The sequence below is a fragment of the Castor canadensis genome, chromosome 5, assembly GCF_047511655.1.
Source record: "Castor canadensis chromosome 5, mCasCan1.hap1v2, whole genome shotgun sequence".
Lineage (NCBI taxonomy): Eukaryota > Metazoa > Chordata > Mammalia > Rodentia > Castoridae > Castor > Castor canadensis.
Window position 1 is genome coordinate 3,052,154 of NC_133390.1, and position 15,543 is coordinate 3,067,696.

The 15,543-nt window shown below is 45.6% G+C and overlaps 1 protein-coding gene across 3 annotated transcripts; it reads right to left on the bottom strand.

Moving 5' to 3' along the window:
* Positions 1-4,004: 4,004 nt before the first annotated feature.
* Ndufv3 (NADH:ubiquinone oxidoreductase subunit V3) lies at positions 4,005-15,418 on the bottom strand. 3 transcript variants are annotated; one of them, XM_074072579.1, is made up of 4 exons: positions 15,263-15,418; positions 13,769-13,889; positions 6,851-7,747; positions 4,005-4,247 (listed from the first exon to the last, which is right to left on the bottom strand). In XM_074072579.1, the coding sequence occupies exons 1-4, from the start codon at positions 15,308-15,310 to the stop codon at positions 4,078-4,080; spliced, it is 1,236 nt and encodes a 411-aa protein (XP_073928680.1). In that variant the 5' UTR covers positions 15,311-15,418; the 3' UTR covers positions 4,005-4,077. The 3 variants fall into 3 exon arrangements, with proteins under 3 accessions (XP_073928680.1, XP_073928679.1, XP_020008173.2); XM_074072578.1 differs by having other exon boundaries at positions 6,851-7,978; XM_020152584.2 differs by lacking the exon at positions 6,851-7,747.
* Positions 15,419-15,543: the final 125 nt, after the last annotated feature.

Here is a 15,543-nt window from a genome sequence, read left to right on the forward strand (position 1 = left end):
CAGAGCTCAGGAGGATCATGGTTCAAAGCCAGCCCAGGCAAATAGTTTGCAAGTCCCTGTCTTAAAAAATACCCAACACAGAAACAGGGCTGGCAGAGTAGTTCAAGTGGTAGAGAGTCTGCCTAGCAGGCATGAGGCCTTGAGTTCAAACCCTAGTACCGCAAAAAAAGAGAGGCAGACAGACAAACACAGGGATCAACAAGAGCTGGACTCGTGTTCTTGTCCTGGGTTTCCATGTGCCACAGTGTTATAGCTCTGCTCTGAGCGAGCAGGCGGATCTCTGACTCCCTTTCTCCTGGTCTTTGTCGGGGTTTATGTCAGCTCCATTCTGTCATACAACAATGATGTCTCCCCTTGTTTCGTTTGATTCCTACCTGCAAAGGGGCTCTAGGGCCTCTCCTTTACTGTTACCCATGAAGTCTTGAGTTTTTGGTGTGAACTTTCCTCTCCAGAGCTCGATTTGTTCCCCACAAAGGGCTCCTAGGCGACATGTTCTCCGCTGAGGCAGACAGAAGATGTGTAAATGAAGAGTTGGAAAAATGGTTCCACTGATGGCTAAATGTCCAAACAAATGCGAAGGAAACAAAGAAGGTGTATTTAGAGTTAAACCATAGGGTGTTTTTCTCCGAATGCAGGAAGAGTTGAAAGAGCAGTAATGGCAGAACAGTCACCCGAGGCCCTGGTGACTGTCTAAGTGGCTTGCTTTCTTGCCTCCTTCAGGTGGGGAAACCCTTGTCCATACTGGCAGCTGGACAGAGCTGCCTAGCAATTGAGCACCCTGCCGGCAAGAGTGTGAGGTCAAGATGGGCCTTTAGGCACAGCGGTTAGGGCTGTGACTGTCCAGGACTCTGAGGCCTCTGGCCACAGACCAGTCAGTACCTTGCCACCTGTTCCTGGGGCATCACAGTGCCTGTTCTTCACTGAATCCGGCTTCCTTATGCAGTCTATTCTCCATGTTTCTGGCACGGACTGAAAGTTATTTTCTGTGATGGACTTCAAACACTCAAAGACAGAACATATTCACCAGCCACATGCCATCATGGGCATCAGTGGCCATCAACATTTTCTGTTCTTTCCAACTCTGTCACTGTGCCTCCCACCACCTTTCCCCTCCCCCAGAGGTGTTTCAGATTACAGTTTGTTTTATAAGACATGGTAGCTTAAGTTCTGCTAGAGGCAAGAACCTAACCCTTATGGTTTGGCCCAGCCTGGGCCTCCTCAAACCAGACTCCAGCAGCACCACAGGTCCATGGTTTCCTGAAAACCCAGTCTGATGCTATGCCTCTGGCTGCACACACCTGAGGCCTTGGGAACCAGCCTCCAGGGCTCCCATCCCCAACTCCATGAGCTCCTGGTGACCTTTCAGCATTGGGGTAGCCTGACACCCAGAAGTCTTCATCTCTTCCCCACTATCTGCCCCTTGTTTGCCACTATTGTCCTGGCACACCCCTTCCCAATGGCTTCTCAAATGCCCCTTGCCCAGCTGTAAGGTATGCTGCTCTATTCATCTTTGGACCCATCGCCATAGTGCCTAGCAGATACGAGGCATTTAAAACAAGATAACAATTACTCTGCTCTAGCTGTTGCTAACTTTTATGTCTTGGTGCTTCTGATTCCATCTAGAAGGGCAGGCTGGGGAGTGGGAGAGTCAGTGAGAAGGCTAAGACTCTGATGGTGCCGAGCACCTGGGCCCTACCAGCCACAGCTTCACACAGGCCTCACTCACTGCCGCTTTTTATAAGCCAAGGGTGATCTTTACCCCTTTAAAGGGCTATGAAAAGAGAAGCCAGTGTAACAGAGACCATTTGTGGCCCGCAAAACCTTCATTTCCTAGCCTTACCGTTGTGTCTGCTGCCTCTGCTTCAGGGGAACAGTCTCACACACTTTGCCTCTCATGACTCTTTGCTGCAGGGTGCTGCTGAACTCAGCTCACAAATCTGTCCTTGCTTCCTGTGTGGGAGGCATGGCCTTGACAGAGGGAAGATGGAATCCAAGGCTGGCAGGCCAACAGAACAGAAACTACTCAGACACAAAGCAGGTGCTTGAAGCAGAATGAGAAAGGCTGTTTCTTGGCTTGTCAGTGGTCAGCGAGCTGCCTGGAGACAGGAGGGCAGGAATTTGTCATCTGCAGAGGCTGTGGAAGATTTGCACACAACCCCTCCAGTCTACAGGCATTTGCAGAAGGGCAAGAGGGCAATGTCTAGAAGATGCAGGGTTCGGGTGACAGGAAAAATATAGAATGTACAGAGGCACAATAATCACATTACTTAACCCTGTGTTAGACTGGTTTGAAAATCCAGCAGAGTGAAAGCAATGCTAATGTTCGCACTGTCCCTCAGATCTGCTCTGGGAATTCATCTTCAGGAAGTAATGACTCCATCAGCACAGATGCTTCTGGCAGTGCTCTTTAAGAGCCTGGGGAATGGACTCTGTGGGTAACCATTGTATTGCCACCAGATGGAGTGCACAGGCGGCCTGAGCTGGGAGGGTTGCAAGTCACAGACCGTGCCTGGTACTGGCTGTCATTGTTTTGCAGCAGAGCTCCCCAGGAGGAAGGGTCCAGGCCTCATGCTTCACCTTCAGAATGTGCGCTCACATGGGTCAACCTCACAGCTTCATGGCCCCAGTGCACTGCTGTACATTGCAGGGATGTAATGGACCTTGGCTCGAGAAGTGAGAAAACACAAAAACAAAAACCCAAGCAGAACCGAAAACTGCCTGTACGTTAAATGATTACACCCTTCTCACATCACCACCAACAGGGAGATATGAAAAGCGCTAATCCCAGCTGAGTAAGCATGGCAGATTTTAGGAAATCTTACTATTTCCCATTTTCTTTCTTCTTGGTAATGTGGCTTTATTACTTTTATAATAAAAATGTGACTAGAAGATCTTGCTGAATTGCTAACATCATCTGAAGCAGATGATCACAATACTAGCTTTCGGTATTGTTTTCCCTTTTGGTCTTCTTGGACTAATTTTAAGCAATATAGGGCTATAGAAATATGAGCCCTACATTATACACTGTATTACAAATACACTATTTGCTGTGCCTGACTGGAAGCCAAGGACAGAATTCAAATGAAATAAAACCCTCAAGGGTGGGCCCAAAACAAGCCCACAAAAAGACGAAGCATGAGAAAGCATGACATCTGTGCACAGCACATGGTCATCCACTTCAGGCTCCACAAATGGCCTAGTGAGCAAAGGCAAGGGCGACTCTCAGCTGTCACCTCCATGAGTCAGCTTCTTGTCCCCCACATCCCTGGCGCTGAGGCACCATGGTGCACAGCAGAGCTTACAGTACCATGGAAGGCCTCCTGATCAACCCAGAACCCTGTACTGCTACACTAACTTATGTCTGCCATGGCTGCCTGGCAGCACAGCTGTCCTGGAAGGCATAAAACATTCACCTCACTGGACATGGTGGTGTATACCTAAAATCCCAATTCTTGGGAGGCTGAGGCAGGAAGATTGTTTGAGGCCAGCTTGGCTACACTGTGAAACCATGTCTAAAAAAAACAAAAAAGAACACACATACACACCCCTCTTTCACAACGCTCTAATTCACCATTGAAAACTCCCCAAGTTCACATCAAACACCTGACAAGAGGTGAATGAAAACGCTTTGCTCTTTTCCTGATAATAAAAAGCTACACTGTAATTTCTTTGCAATGCAGTAGTTAAAATAAGTAAAACTTCTATTTCTAATTTATCAAAAACAAGATCCATAGATTTAGAAGTCAATTCATCAACAGCCCATCATTAATCAGCTTAGCACTAAACTGACTGGGCTCAGCACAGAATTACACCACTTGAAAGCTCTCAGCATTCTCTAACCTTCTGATTTATCTGGCTGGCCACTGCCTCACAGTTACAGAAAAAGTCCTTGCACACAGTAGGTCTCCTAAGTATGTGCTATATCCAGATGAATAATCAGCAGGGTGTTGCTAGATGACCACTGCTGGAACGTGTGAGAGGGATTCCAGTGACACACAGCAGGCTTGGTGACTTGAGTGATTTTATTTGGTGGGCAAGAACACAGATGATGACACAGGGTTAACCTGAGCAGAATGCTCAGTGCCGAGGAGACTCTCGTCCAGAAGAGGGCTGAGGCAACCTGAACTTGGAGAGGTTGAGGTTCAGGTCCAAGAAGGTGTAGGTGTTGTAGTCATGGTGCTGGAGGTTCTTGTAGGTGGCACTGTCAGTCGGTGCCAGGGCCTGGTCAGGCTCTACCTGGGTGGGCTCTGCAGAGGAAGCACAGCACAGGTGAGACATGTCCTCATGCCCAGGTACCTATGCCAGTGGTCTCTACAAAGCCTGGGTGATGATGGGCTATCTAATGAGGAAATAAAAGCCCACAAGGCCATCATATCTTCAAAAGCATTAAAAATAAAAAAAGAACCCAGCCAAAAATTTATTCCAAAACATATACAGCCTTAGATTAAGAAATAGAAGGGCATGGCACATGGAGGCAAAGCTATTGCTGTACACTGTTAAACATCAGCCTCTCCCCAACCGTCACCACTGAAAACTTCCCTGAGTTTCCATCAAATGCTACTAGAGACTGTAATAAAATGGTAAAATCTTAACATTTTACTTCATATACTTCTAGGCCCTAGACCTCTCATAACTTTGAAAATACCTAGAACATTATCTAAGGACTTTCAAGTCATATAAAGATACATGGAAAAAAATTATCTTTTAGAAATCTGTCTATAATAGAAAGACCAATGTACAGAAGAAAATTTCCTAAAGCTGAAACTGGGCTGGGTACAGTAGCTCATGCCTGTAATCTCAACTACCTGGAAGATATAGGTGAGAGGACTGTGGTGAGGCCAGCCTGGGCAAATGCACAAAAATAACTGAAGCAAAAAGGGCTGGAGGCATGTACCAAGTGGTAAGTGCCAAGCTCTGGTACCCAGCACCACCAGGAGGAAGGAAGGAGGAAGGGAGGGGGGGACGGAAGAAGGCAGGAAGGCAGGAGAAATTAGACAAGCATCTAAATTTCCAAATGCAAGAAAACTCGATAAAATCTGAGTGCTACATAAAAACTAACAACATAGTTAGGGGACTAGAAATGAGTTGTATAGCTTTCAATTTAACTTTTTTGAAAAGAATTGTCGGCATCTTCAAATTCATAGACAAAAAAATACTAATTTTTTTTTTCCAAATAAAAGAAACATGTATCTAAACATTGGGTAATCTTAAACTGAAAGTGTGGAGTTGAGGCAATAGGAATCTTGCTCTATTGCAACATACCACACAACGTGGGTACGGAAATAAAGCCAGCGTGGGTGACAGGCTGAAGTCTGGGCTCTGTATTTCTGGAAATCAGGTCCTTAGGGCTGTCTCAACATCTGTTTATGCTGCACAAAAACGACTTAAACCCATTTCACTATTCCCATCTCACTGCTTAGTTATATTCAACAATAAGAGGTGTCTCAAGAGTGGACACCCTTCCAACCTCCACAGCTGCAGCTCTTCAAAGAAGGGTGTGTTGTTACAGTGACGCAGGGTAGGCAATGACTGCAGGGAGGCGTGGGGAATAAACTCTTATCAAAAATCAGTCCTCCAGCCAGGCAAGGAGCTGTTCCTTAGGGCAGAGACAGCTTAGTGAAAACCAGCTGCACTGCACAGGCAGCCCCACCATGGGAGCAGACGCCTTGAGTGTTCTTCAGCCTTGGGGAGCAAAGGAAATATTTGACAAAAAAAAAAAAAGTTGTTTTTTTCCTTTTTTTTGCAGTGCTGGAATTAAACTCAGGGCCTGGCTCAGGTTAAGCAAAAACCTTTACCACTAAGCTGTATCCTCAGCCCCGCAAGTTTCCTTTTTTTCAAAAAGGACTGCAGTCTGGAAATTCCAAATCCAGAGGGTTTTTGGCACCTCCCACCACTGGAGAGCAGAAGGACTGAAAACAGCAGCATCAGAAAGGCAGGTCCTGAGGTGAGCCTGGCAAGCACTGGCACTTTGCACATTAATGAAAGAGGGAGCAAACGGAAAGGGGAGAACACACACAAATCCTGTCGGCATCCTGCATCCAGTCACACAATGCATCAGGTGATGCAAACTAGGCAAGGCAGGCCTCTACATAAAGAATGAAAACCACAGACGCAGGAAAAAGGCTATGTTAGTTGTGATGCATTTTAAAGAAGTCTTAAGGAGCTGCAAGAATTCCTGTTACTGTTTCAATGTAACCCACCTAGAGGACGTCACATTGTATAAAGTTTGATGCTCAAGAAGATGTAACATGACAGAAATAGTGTTTTCTTTTTAAATCCCTTCATAAAAATTCATCATAGAAAAAAATGTGTTGTGTCTACTGAGAGTGAAAAGAACACTTAATACAGCCCACAGCTGCCTTTGAATCTCTGAATTTTCCCTTATGCATAAGGATACCAAGAGCAATTATCTAGCTGAGTTCACCTGGAGACTATCAGTCCAAGTGTAACTACAGCTCACGATCTATACAAGCTACGTAGGAGACTCCCCATTTTCACTCAGGGAGATGCTTGGCAAGTTGGTGAAATGAACTTGGAAGGTTAATGGAGGCAATGCTAAACTGCTAGTTTCCAAAAAGTATACTGGTTAAGAAAGTAGTCACGAGTGCCAAAGGCAGACTTTTTCAATTCAAAATAAATTCAGAATGTTTGGGAATTTTGTATATAAAGATGTGTATTAGCCACAATTAAGACAGACTTCTCTGCTTAGCTGGACAGTGTCACAGCCACATTTCTATTTCAGAATCTGCTTAACTGTAATGCTTCTTTCTAAACATATAGAAATTCAGTGTTCTTCAAAGAATAGCCACTCCTAAAGAATGAGAAGAGTCTGAACCCAGACAAGGTGTACCCTGTGTGTCGCCTTGGGCTTCAGCATGCTGGGCCGCGTCTTCCATATGCAGTGCTGCGCTGTCTTCCACGTGCAGTGCTGCGCCGTCTTCCATATGCAGTGCTGCGCCATCTTCCATGTGCAGTGCTGCGCTGACAGTCTCCTCAAGTCCCCCCTTCAGCGTCAGTCCTGCTGTCATTTCATCAAAGACACCCTTCTTCTCAACAGGAACCACCTTCAAGTTTCTCACTGGGACTGGATCTCCCAAGATCTCCTCCTTGGCCTTTGAGTGTCCTTCTGTTACCTGCTTCCCCACATTTTCTACTCTGATCAGGGGAGAAGCTGCCTCCCATCCTGGCTCTGGCACTTTGGGATCCCCAGGATCAGAGGCTGGCAGTTGCCCCCTGGCCCTGGTCGGTTCTGTCCATGGTATAGACACCTGGCCTCCACTGAACCCTGCAGACAATCCAGTTTTTGTGTGCTCAGGTGAGATTTCTTTGACTTCAAAGAGCTTTTGGCTTTCTTTCTCTATCTCACTCAACCTGAGTATTTTCTGCAATTGTTCTTCCTTTAGATTTTGCTTCAGAACCTCTTCATCAGCTTGTGATCTGGGTGTCAGGTGTTTGGGTTTGGCCTCTGTGCTATCCTCTAGTGGTTTGGTCAGAGTCCCTTTCTTCTTTGGCTGATGGGGCTTCTCTGGGTATGTGACATTGGTGTCTGGCTTCTGTGCCCTGTTTTTCTCTTTTGCAGATATTGCGCTTTGGGGGTGTCTTTTCTTAGAGGGGTGGGCAGTCTCTCCCTTGCCTCTACTTGTCATTCGGGGACCAACTTGTGTGACACTCCCCTCCTCGTCGGACTCAGAATCAGAGGAACTGGACGTGGATGAGGATGAGGATGAATCTGAGTCAGAAGCCTGTTCTGGGAATGGAGGTGGAATTTTTTGAGGAAATTCTACCAAAGTCTTTCTTGACAAAGATTTGGGGACCCCTTCATCTGTGAGCTGTTTGCTGCCACCAGGGTGAGGGCTGGCCACCGCCCCGCCTTTATCCCCCACCGATGGGCGAGACCCAGGGGGAGGAAAGTGTTTTGCCAGTGCGGCTGCCGTGTGGGTGGGTAGAAGCTTGCCCCTCTCCTTTGGTTGCACTACATCTAGGAAATGGCATAAAAAGGAATATTATTCTTAGTATTTAATAAGATAAATTAAACTCATTAAAGTCATAAACATGTCACTGCACATCAACACATTATTCACAGTGTTTTCAGTGTGCTCAAACTAAGGCGGCTCCACGGAAGCCGCTCTCCAGTGAGCTCCATGTGCCAGGCAGCAGTAAAGAACGGAGATAGTTTCCTTTGCTGTGGGAAGTTTTAAAGAGTAACAAATCTGTCTCCATTTTTCACACCAATGGCTTCTCTGATGACAACTATTTTTAAACTAAATCATCCAAATTTAAGATAAACTATAGTAAAGATGTTTTCAGATGAATATTGAAGTTTTTACAAATATGTAATTTCTTCTATCACTAAAACGGCCTAAGTATTTGGTGCTTTTCACATATTAAAAAAGTTCAGAACTCAAGTTTTCTGAACAAAACAGCAAAAGTATAGATGAAATTCTGGTTTGGGGTACACACATATGAGTGGGAGGGGCTAAAATAGTTCAAGTAAAGTTGCACTAAAAAAGAAGAAAAGTCCTTCAAAGTTATACAAGTTACTTGGGGGAATTCTTCAGCCAAGAAAACAAAAGTTTTACAATATCAAAAAGGTCAAAAATAATATACATATCACTAGAAACAGTTTTCAAACTGTAAAAACATAGAGTAAGTTCTAATATAAAGATTTTATAATTCATATGGTCATTTATGAAAAAAATGAAAGCAAATAATGTCAATCAGATCTAATTTCATTCAATTTCCTCAAATGGTAATACATCTTATTATAACAAATCAGGAGAAAAATATAACAAGTTTTTGTAAGTTAAATTACCTTTCAAACCTAAAGCAAAACTCTGAAAATACTACAGAAGTGCAGCCTCTACATCCTTGAAAGCAGGCATCCATTTTGTACAAAAATATCTCTATCCTACTGTCTCAGGGTTTGAAGTGTTATCTGGACTCAGAAATCCATGATTAACGGATAGAACGTGATCAAAGAAAAGTGAGAAGTAACAATAAATAAGAAATGGACCAGAGAGAGGGTGATAGGTGTACAGCCAGAGGAGTAGGTAACTGTTCAAACTACCTCCAGCAATCAGGAACTGCACTCAGGTCACCAGCGCAGGTGCTGATATAGGTGCCTCCCAGCAAGCACCCCCAGCTCCAGGTCATGTTGAACAGAAAAACCCAGGAAGGCAGCAATGCACAGTTCGTCTCTCTCTCTCTCTCCCTCTCTCAACTGCAGCTGCCCGCTCAGAAACTCCTAAGAGCCATGTTTAATATCTGCTGGCCTTTACATCCTGCTGGCCCACTCATCTGTATCACTGACCCACCTTTATTTTCCAAGTATGGAGAATTAATCTAAAAATAAAGCTTAGATGGCTGCTTTAATAAGAGAAACAAGGATTAAATCTTCTAAAATTTGTTTGTTTGCAATGCTGGAGTCCAAACCCAGTGCCACATGTATGCTATGGGAGCACTTTGTCACGGAGCTACATCTCCAGCCCCTTTAGACTTTTATAATCATAATAAGTTATTAAAATCACAGCTCGGTGGTAGAACATGTGCAAGGTCTTAGGTTTAATCACCAACACACACAAAACCAAAAAAAAAAAAAAAAAAGAGGGAGGAAAACCTACACTACAGATTGATTTATTACCTCCTGAAAATGGAAAGAACATCTCAGACAATGTCAAAAGTTGGAAATCTTGTTTGAAAAGGAAACTTTATCACGTGAGTATGCAGGTTTTAAAGTTTCCTTTGCCCATGCTAGTTATGGGAAGAATTCAAGGGAGAGGTAACAGATGACAGGAATATGTTTTCCTTTTGATGGAAAGCCAGTTTTTCCCCCTCTGAGGCCCAGGCCCAGCCTCCTCTTTGTGGCTCATGGGGAAGCCTGAAGTGCTGACCTGCAGCTGTCACCAATTGCCAGTACCACATCTAAGCCCAGCATTCACACCGAGTCTGCACTTAACAGTACAGGAATGATGTCACCTATAAGATAACACTATCATACAAAGGAAAGATAGCCCTCCTCTTAAAAGAAGCACTTCACTGGAGCTGATGGAGTAGCTCAAGTGATAAGAGCACCTGCCTAGCAAGTGTGAAGCCCTGAGTTCAAACCCCAGTACTGCCAAAAAAAAAAAAAGTGTACAACAGAAGCACTTCACCGAACCACTTGTCACTTAGTGTCTAGAGACAGACATGACATCCCCTGGCAGCGTTTTAACCTGATACTGGCTCTTCTTGGACCGACACTGCAGTAGAACACAAGCTGCCTAAATCAGACTCATGCAGGCCTGTCTCCCAGCACTCCCCTGTGGGACATTCATGGGTTTTCTACTCTCTGAGACCACAGCAGCCTATGTAAAATAAAGTTCTACACACCCTAGTAAACAGTGCAGAAAATTCTCCTTAGTGTCTCCGTCTCTCCTCTCAAAACAGAACTCAAATTTCTCAAATCTCTTTTCCGCTTGGCTGAAAAGTTAGGGCATGACCTCTGGTTTTCAGCAAAAACCAAGATGACTGTGGGTTTGAGATGGAGTAGCAACCTTAAATATAGCCTCTCAATAAGTCACAAAACTAATTCAGAGACAGTGCATTTAAACATGACAAGGAAGAATAAAGTCACTCAGATTTCATAGAGTAATTATACAGCATATGACTACAAAAGGTTTTTTTTAATGAGTACATGAGAATTGAGACTTTTTTAGAGGCAAGGCAGAACAGTGATTAAAATGTGGACTGTGGGCCAAAATGCCTGGGTTCCAACCCAGACTCCCTCACCACTGCCTGTGTGATACCTTGCTTCCTCGCCTGACATGTGGGATCAGCATCCTCTCGAAGGTTTGCCTGCTGGCGCATAAGATAATACGTGGAAAGCAATCAGAACAGCACTCTGCACTGCGGCTGCAATTAAAACAGATCTCTATTTTTAGAAATTCCTCCCTTTCAAACCCGAAATAGGACTTGAAGTGGATAATTAACTTTGGCTTGTCAGCATACTCTTTAAGAAGCTATGCAAAGGGCTGAGGGTGGTTTAAGTGGTAGAGTGTCTGCCTAGTAAGTGTGAAGCCCTGAGTTCCAACTCCAGTACAGCCACAAAGAAGAAAAAAGAAAAAAAGAAGAGGAAGAAGCAAAAATTACTCAATCAGGCAAAATTTAGCCTCGTGACTGGATTCAACAAACAACAAAGCTAGAGCCAGGTGGTTCTCCAAGAGCACCCACATGACAATGTGGTGGCAGCTTTCCTTGGGAAGGAAGTGGGAAACCTCTGAAGTGGGCAGAACATGGTTCTGGTTCCTGTGGTCAGAGATGTGACTCGGGCCTCTGATCTGCGTGCAGGAAGCTTCATCTAGAGCTTCCAAAGCCACTGCTGGTGGAGAGGGGTCAAGCTGGCAACAGGATGTGGCTGCACGAAAACATTTATAACCTTACACTTTCCAATCACTGACACTTCATGGGGAAACAAGGCCTACATGCATCCATTCAGAACCATTACCCTTCTTTGTACAGCAATTGTCAATTATGGCTGAAGACAGTTTACTTCCGAAAACTATCTCCCACTCAAAACCATTCTGCCATTTATGAAGTCCATACATATAACAAATCCCATGAGCCTCACAGAACCAAGGAAGGCAGCTCACTGGCTCTGCCATCGCTAAGGGCCCCAGGCTCAGATGCCTGCAAAGCCACCACAGCCAGAGGCAGAAGCGACATGGGAGGCCCAGGGCAACGCCCAACCCAGTTTTCTCTTCCCATGGTTGCACCCTGGGTTAACTGTCACAGGATAAAGCATGCCATTTCCATGCACAGAAAATCATGTTTCAGAAAATAGAGTTGTTGGGCTCTGCCATGATATTCTAAAATCCATTTAGTCCAAATCCATGAATCTATAAAGCAGGATTACAGATTCAAACTAAAATCCACCAAAGAAAAGGATATTGTTAGTAATGAAATTCAACAACCATTCATCATTGAACACTTAAAAGGATGCCAAAAACACGCAGGCTGCACAGCCCTGGGTGTGATTACCAGCATGCAACAAACAAAAAGCCACGCTGACATTCTTGTTGCCAGTGCTTCTTTGGTGTGATACTGGTACTGAGACAATGTTTTAAAGTGGATTCCTGGCTGGAGGTGTGGCTCAAGTAGTACAGCCTGAGTTCAAAACCCTGGTACCACTTAAAAAAAAAAAAAAAGAGTTCTTATGTTTAAGACACTTATTTTTAAAACGCATTAAGAAGAATTCCGTATTTACAAATGAGGCAGGTATATGACAGAATTAAATCATGTTCCTGTGAAATTCAGGCCTCAGACAACAGCAGAATACCACCACAATGGTGAGTTCTAAAGCCTAGAGGACAGTGTGAAAGGCTGGGAGGCTGCAAACAGTTTTAATATCTACTAATGTTTCTGCACAAGCCATGGAAAAAACAAGCAAAAGAATCTAAATAATTTCAAATATTCAACAGAGGAAATGGTACTTTAATGAAAATAAAAACAAACTCAATTATCAGCCTAAAATCCCATTTGGGAATCAAAGACCTGCAATGAGATAGTAAGTGCTTTATGATCTATCAAGGGTAAACCCGGGTTTCATCAATTAAGACTAAATTCAGTGGACCTCGTCCATAACCAACTATCAACAATGAGCCAGGAGGAGAACATGAGGTTATTCCCACAGGAGAAACATTTACGCTATCGTGTTGCAGCTCCTGCTTTCCTGTAAGGAGGGTGTGTTACCCTGGCACTCAGGGAGGAGGGAAAAATGAGAGCTAAATGTCAAAATGGTTATGTAAAGACCTGGACCCAGATCAGACATCATGCATCCGTAGAGCATCACAGCAAAGAACTGGACCTGCTCCTAACTCCCTCTCCACAGGCTTGACACAATGCCTGCAGTTCTGGGCTATGATGAGCAAAGCCAGGAATCCACAGCCAGTTTTTGAAGAGACAGAATCAGGAAGGAGCTGGGCCTGGTGGCTCATTCTTGTAATCCTAGCTACTTGAGAGGTAGAGGTCGGGAAGATCATGGGTTGAGGCCAGCTTGGGCAAAAAGTCAGTGAGATCTCCGTATCAATCAGTAAGTCAGGTATGGTGGTACACACCTATCTCACTGTCTGAGACCAGAGACCCTATCTAAAGCAAAAAAGGGGTTGGGGGCTAGCTCAAGCAAGTGCAAGGCCTTGAGTACAAACTCCAATATCACCAAAAAAAGTACAAAAGAAAAGGAAGTAAGGCAGGTCCCATGACCTCACAGAAAGGCAGGATCCCTGGCAGGCCATGGACATGTCACAGAACCAGTGCTCACCAACTTACTCCATGATGAGTTCAATATATACATATATATATATATTTATTTATTTATATTGATTGATTGCTGTACTGGGGCTTGAATTCAGGGCCTACACCTTGAGCCACTCCACCAGCCCTTTTTTATGTTAGGTATTTTCAAGATAAGGTCTCGTGTAATTAATTGCCCAGGGCTGGCTTCGAACCATGATCCTCCTGATCTCTGCCTCCTGAGTAGCTAGGATTACAGGTGTAAGCCACCAGGGCCCGGCTAGAGTTCGACATTTAGAAAGTACCATGGAGTCAGACTACAACAGTACTGATGTGCTTAAGTCTAATATCCGGCACCGATCTATGTCTGATTACAATGTGACCATGCAAAACTGAAGAACCATACGTTACCTAGCTAGTGAATTCATTTTCATACTTGGAAAGCTGACTGACTGATTTACCTTGTAGCCTCTGTCCCTCACAACTACCATTAAAACCTTACTTTTTGATGGGCTTTGCTTCTTGGGATTTGATGGCAGCCCCTTCTCATTCTTCCCCAACTCTGCCGAAAGAGGAACTGTAGAAGCAAGTCCTCGGAACACTCGTGCTTCCAGGAGTATAGCCTGGCAAGAGTTAACAGACATGAATATTTAGAGTTATACCATTTATTACGGCTACCACCGCATGTCTTACTACTCTGTATGAATGTTCACATGGTATACTGCCAGTGATTACAATTCTCAAAATACACACTATGAAACTTTTGTGAAATACAAAAAAAAAAAAAAAAAAAAAAAAAGCTGCAAGAAAAAAATCCAAGTTCAAGGACAAGCACCATTAACATCTGGGCTAATGGAAGGACATTTTCCTATTCCTATGTACTCTTTTTTAGTCTTCAATTTTGTTAACCTACAAAATACTGTTTATTTTTGCAGACGACCTTCCTTACTTACAAAACCATGTAGCAGAAATGCTACCTGCCATTAAAATTGATGTAGGTAACCAACTGCTTCAGAAGAGTTTACAGTGTAAGTGAAAACACACTCATTCACTCAGCAGGTAACCACTAAGGCCTACATGTAGCTTGGCCAGTGCCATACTCAGGAGGCAGGGACTCTGACCAAGAATGGGAAAGCAAGCCTGGGGCTGTGGCTCAGTGGTAGAGCACCTGCCTACAAAGTGTGAGGCCCTGAGTGCAAATCCCAGTTCAAATGCCATCAAAAAGAAAGAAAGTGGTAAGAATGTGAGAGCACTGGTTTATGTTTATGACTGTAAGCACGTGTAATACTGCATGCATGCTAAAAGTCGCTGGGGACAGACAAGGAGTAAGTAGCCAGCATCTGCAGTGTGTTTTCTGGCTGGCCTGTACTTGGGCTCATCTCGCAGTGCATGTTTGCTGCTTTCGGGGTTGGGGTGCAGCTCTGCGGAGGCACGCTTGCCTAGCACATATCCACGGCCTTGGCTGTGATCAAAAAGTAAAAAACGGAACAAAAACTCTGCCTTTGCAACAGCAGCCATGCCCAATTTCTAAAACAGCAAGGTGTCCTTCGCTTTTTGCAAGATGAGACAGCAGGCCCTTCCCTCAGGTCAGGCGACCTAAGTTGGCGTCGGTGGCTGATTAAGTCATCGGGTCAACCCTAAAAGTTCCTTCGTTTAACCTCTGTGTGCAACCCGTGAACATGGCCTCTGGTGCTAGCGTCTGGTTCTCGGTGAACTAAGGACTAAAGGCGATGGCCTTAAAGACGCCGTGCGGTTGGCAGAGTCCCGGACGGCACTTCGCACCCCGGGGCGCGGCGCGTCACCTAGGGGAACGAACACCCCGGGACGCTGGGCCGGTGACCCGGGGCCGGCGCAGGTGCGGCCTAGGCCCGGGCGGCGGGCGGGTGCGGGGACCGCCCTCCGGCCTGGCCTCCGTCCCCGCGGCCCCCGCACGGCGGGAGGAGGCGCCCTCACCCCGGCCCTCCGCGGGCTCCGCGCCCGCAGGCCCCTCCTTTACCTGCAGCGCCCCAGCTCGTCCACGCTGCAGCAAGAGCGAAGCCGCCATGGCGCAGACGCCACAGGCAGAGGTCGCAGGCGGGAACGTGAGCCCTGCGGCCTTGCGCCGCCCGAGGACCCGCCCCCGAGGTCGTGCTGGCCAATCACAAGCCAGAAGGGGCGGGGCGAGAGCCGAGGACCTGCGCGCACTTCCTCACTCGCCTCCCGGCTTCCCGCGGCTCCCCGAGGCCACGCCCCAGAGGCGGCACCACCAATCCCAGGCAAGGTCTCCGGGGGGCCCGC